Raw genomic sequence first — 5,007 nt, forward strand, 5'->3', positions numbered from 1 at the left:
TCTCCCTAATTGTTTCTGTAGTGCTTGATTGGAGCTGGAGCGGGGCTGTAGGAGTGTCATCCCTCAGGGACCAGGGATCATCCTGCAAATGAGATCTGGATCTTGTCAGGCTGCCTGCCATGGATGAAGTTTTAACTAGGTGAAGCCTGGTACAGGAGATTTGCTTAGAACTGCTGAAAAATATTAGTAAAAGTTCTGGAAACTCGTTTTTCCTGCTTTGATAGCAATGGTAATGACTAAAGATTAATTTTAACATTGACAAAAAAAAAAAAAGTAATTGCAGTATTTAAAACCCTGAGGCAAATCAGAGGAAATGCTTTGGAAAGGATAATTATACCTGTATAAGGAAGATCTGTTTAATAGCATTAACTGGCCCGATTAAGGAGAAGTGGAGGAAGGACCAATCTGTTACTTCTTTAACTGTTCACTGAAAAAGTAGTTTTGATATTTGAGCAGTAAATATTAGTTTGGCTCTTTCCAGGATGATTCCCCAAGGTTTAAACATTCTAAGAAGCTTGAAGGGATCTTGTCTCCAGTTGTCCATAACATCCCAGAGGTGTTTCAAGAGGGACATGGCAGTTGGTAAGATTCTCATCTGGCATAATCCCAGTCTAAATATCCCTAAAAGATAATTCTTAAGTGAGGGAAGATGGGACAAAAAGGGGATTCTTTGCTGTTCCACAACAGCAGCAGCAGCTTGGACTGTTTGCCAGTGCAGAGGAGGATCTGCTGCTAGCAGTTTTCCCCAGGGCTTCCCTCTCTGACAAACAGTGATATGTGTGTGTGTGTTTTTAATGCAGGTGTGGAGCACACAGGTGTGTGCACACAGCAACACCTACCAACCAACACGGGCATTTCGTGTCAGAGGATTCCAGGGCACATACTCAGAGATATCAGCAGACATGGATTTCACCAGGGGGAGTAGAGAGAACAGAGTTTAAAAAGGTTTTAATCCTTATCCTTCATTTCCTTGCTGTAGTGCTACCATTGCTTCTGGCACTGTGCTCAGATGGTGAGTGGTACAAAAGTTTTAGTTGAAAGTGAAGGCCAAAGCTCACTTGGTGCAGTTGCCCAGGGGTAGTGGCGCTGTGTGCACAGGGCAGCACTGGCCTCTTCAGAGTTGGAGTGCAGAGAGGGGATTTCTTTTCTCTGCATGTGTTTAATTTGAGCTTTCCAAAGCAGCCAGTTGGAACTGCAGAACATAATTTAGGCAACAGCATTGGCATTGTTAAAGCAAGCACACCCCCCTTTATAACCCAAATAGGCAGCACCACAAAGGCACTCTCTGCTATCACCCACAGAACCCACTGCAGAGAGCACAGGGAATAATTACTTAAATAAAACGAGAGCAAACATTCCATTAAAACAGGATGATGTAATCAGGAAAAGATAGCTAGAAATTTTAGAGTTAACAGCCTCAAAATCTGAATAGTAAAAAGCATTTTCATTTTACAAAGTTTAAAGCTGAAAAGGTGCTCATTGTCTCTTTGCCACTGAAAAGGGCAAAGGGCTCATTGTCTCTTTTGCAGTGAGAATATCAGGAGTGGTAAGAAGTGAAACAGGCAGGATGTGATGGGCTGTTAGAGTAAAATATGAGATCTGCCATGTGCAAAAAACCTTTGGTGTGAGAGGTGGCAGGAGAGAAATGAACACTCAGCAGGAGCCATGGGTCTGTTTGGTTTATTCAAGTCCACATCCTATAGTTGCTCTACACAGTTTTATTCAAGTAGAATGATCTAGTCCAAGGAGAGATTCTCTGCACTTCAGTTAATCTCATTTTATTGATTAACTGCAGATACCTCATCCCTCCTATTAACCAACCCTATGCATGACCAGTGTGCAGTCCACTGTGCTGAAGGACTTAGTAAAGAAATAACCAACCACAACTCAAGGCTTTCATGGGGCAGTTCTTTAATGAATAATAAAAATTTGAATGGCACCACCACAGCCTCTCTGCTCAGTCTCAGCTACTAAAAATAAAAGCAGGAGCCAAGGAAAGATGCTGACACTGTTACCTGTTAAGATTTTTTTCAACAATTAGTCACTTTAGCCTCTCCTACTGAATGTTTTGTCTAAATGTTTATATAATAATATAAAATCTCATTATTCACCTTGAAAATAATATTTTTCCTATGATGGAAAAGAGAAAAACACAGGGATTTTAAAAGACTGGTGAAAGCCACCGTAGATGTCCAAAAAAGACTGTACATCTCATGTTCCCTGCAAGAAGGACAGCACCAGCCTCTCAAACACATGGCTTTGATCTGCTCTGCATAAGTTAAAAAATTGGTTAAGCAGTGTACTTGGAAAATTTTTATTCTCATCCTACATTTCTTCAGCTGAGGGCTGCTCAGCTCTAGATTTTTAATTATAAATGGCTACTTGTGAAATTGTGTGGAGTTAGGCTAAGTCCTGAGTTTTCCTGTGACATGGAAAGATCCAGCCTAGATCTCAAATTCTCATTTCATCTTCTCTCAGACAAGTGTGTATTCCTGACTGACTGACAACCAGCTTCAACATATTGCTGTAAGGCACACAATGAATCATAGACCCTGCTCCAAAACTGGGAATGTATTAATGCTGCTGCTGCTGCAGTTGCATACAAATCTTATTTTGGGAAAACGTGATGCATCTGCCCCAAAGATTGTACCCAGGATTTTCCAGCAGGTAGGTGAACAAGTGTGAGGTCAAATGGAAATGGTGTCTGTTGAACCAAATGTTATTACCCAACAGTGTCTATAAACAAAGAGAGAATCAGAATCAAAGCCTCTTCCCTGTTATCCCTGATATCCTTTCCGCTCAGTAGAACTAGAGCTGCATTTTGGTGCTTTGCCATGGAAGCTGCACATTCCTGACTGCTGTTAGAATTACAAATGAGCAACACTGAAACTAATTCAGAGAAGAAAAAAGCTGCTGGGCCTGTGGCAGTGCCCAGGTGAGCAGGTGCTGCTGCAGGAATCAGAGAGAGTGATGGACTTGGACATCCACATGCAGCGCAGAGAATGGAACTGACAATATCCCAACATTCAACAAGCAGCACTATTTTCTTTAAAATGCCCTTCACCATGGATATGACTCTCCAAACCAGGAATGCAGCAGATGAGTAGGTAGCAAAGCAGTCCAGTTGTGTTGGCCAAATTCCAAGTTCAGTAATTACACTGTGCTCTTAAATTCCCCCCACAGCCCAGTTTCTGCCTCTCTTTTTCTCCCTGTCCCGGAGCATTGTGCAGTGTTTCTGTGAAGCTGTACAACACTGAAAAATATCTCCTCCCATTAAAACTGCCCAGGGAATTTAGGTAGACAGAAAGTTATTACCAGAGTTGGAATGTGGGCAGAACACCAAGGTTTACTTACACTTGCATGGGGATCAAGAGATCTTTGCTGACGAGGAGTGTCAGATCCTTATTAAAGAGCACAAGTGGGAATAGCTCACTGTGCTGCCTGAAAACAAACCCAGGAACTTGGGATCTCCGCCCCTGGAAGCGACCCAACACCTGGGTTGTTTCCTAACAAATCATTCTGTAAAAGCCTCTGATGTTGCAGAGTATCTTAGCATTATCTTATATGGTTGTTTAGTAATATTCATGAAATTATTTGCTAATAAAAAAAGTTCCAGAAACTTTTGTTTTTCAAAGCCCTCGTGAACTAAAAACAAACTGCATTTTAAAAAAGTCTACCATGAGAAAAGCAGCAATATAGCCCAAATATGGAGGCAAGTGTTTTAATTTCAGTAAATAGATACACCAAGAACCCCACAGAATATTTAAGTATTTAAGCAATCTGAGCCAGGTCTGCAGCAGGAGTGAAAGCCTTCTGTGTTATGTTAAATAGACAGCTGTAACAGTTTTCTTACCCTCCAAAGCAGGAGTCATTTAAAATATTTAGGTAACTGACTCCCAAATTTATTTATACCCCAAAAATTTATTCTTACTAAACAAGAATAATTTAGAACATTCACTGTACAAATTCCCGCAGGAAGGAAAAAACTCCAAATCCATCACATACACCGAGTCTGTTCTTTGTATTTTGTGCCTTCTTTTTTCCTTTTCTTCCTGTAGTTGCCATTCTTCTTTCAGCTCAGGGCAGCTCTAAGCTTGGGGCTTTAATTTCCCTCATTTCTTTACACTCAAATTTTTTATATGTCCTTGTGCGCAGCCACCTGAGGACGAGCAGCACGGCGATGCCGATGCCAGCGGTGAGGAGCACCACGGTGACCACGGCACCAATGCCAGCTCCCAGCTGCCTCATGGAGAACTCTGGGGGCTTTTCATCCACGTAGTAAATCCCGAGCTTCTCAATGGCCAGAGCATCTCCATTGACCGAGACAGTTAATTTGCTGTTGGATGGGAACACGGAGTCATTGTTCACGTCTTTTTCAAAGTAATAGGCCACGTCGGCTATATCTACATCCCAGCTGGGCTTCTTGTTCTGCTCCAGGCGGATTTGGATGAGGGGGGGCTCGTACTTGATGGCAGCGACGTACCTGGGGTGCAGCTTGTACCTGCTCTCTAACAGCTGCGTCAGGGCCTTGGCCACGGCGGGGACGGCGAAGGCGCTGGAGCTCCTCTTGTGCGTCAGCTCGATGTAGATCCACCTGGTGCGCACCAGCTCGCTGCAGCTCAGGCTGCTGCCTCCCCTGTCGCTCCTGCGCACGCCCGCCGTGTTCACGCACCAGCAGCTGCTGGACTGGTTGCACTGCCGGGCCTTGAACACGCCGCTGTCCTCGCAGTCGGGGTCGTACATGCCGTCGCTGTCGGACACCGCCTGGGGAGGTCTCCAGAGGCGCTTCTCCTTCAGGGGGATCATTTCTGCCTTCATCAGGAAGCATTTAGAAGTCAGGGTCGAGCAGTCTACAGGGTGATGTGAACCTGCCAGCCTGCAGGTGCAGTTCCCTGGGCCGTCCTGGGCACACACTGCCCACTTGTTGGTCGCACAGGTACAGCTGTCGTGGGCTGGTGAAGCGACTGCCAGCATCAAGCCCAGCACAACCCCAAAGAGAGGCTCCAT

General features: G+C 44.3%; 1 protein-coding gene across 1 annotated transcript; it reads right to left on the reverse strand.

Moving 5' to 3' along the window:
• Positions 1-4,077: 4,077 nt before the first annotated feature.
• On the reverse strand, positions 4,078-5,007 carry TACSTD2 (tumor associated calcium signal transducer 2). The gene has a single exon (XM_058808985.1). The coding sequence runs from the start codon at positions 5,005-5,007 to the stop codon at positions 4,078-4,080; it is 930 nt and encodes a 309-aa protein (XP_058664968.1).

The sequence above is a fragment of the Ammospiza caudacuta genome, chromosome 7 (genome assembly GCF_027887145.1).
Source record: "Ammospiza caudacuta isolate bAmmCau1 chromosome 7, bAmmCau1.pri, whole genome shotgun sequence".
Taxonomy (NCBI): Eukaryota; Metazoa; Chordata; class Aves; order Passeriformes; family Passerellidae; genus Ammospiza; species Ammospiza caudacuta.

Excerpts from the sequence above, each read along its gene's own strand:
- TACSTD2 (XM_058808985.1), bottom strand. The coding sequence starts at position 5,007 with ATGGAGCCTCTCTTTGGGGTTGTGCTGGGCTTGATGCTGGCAGTCGCT.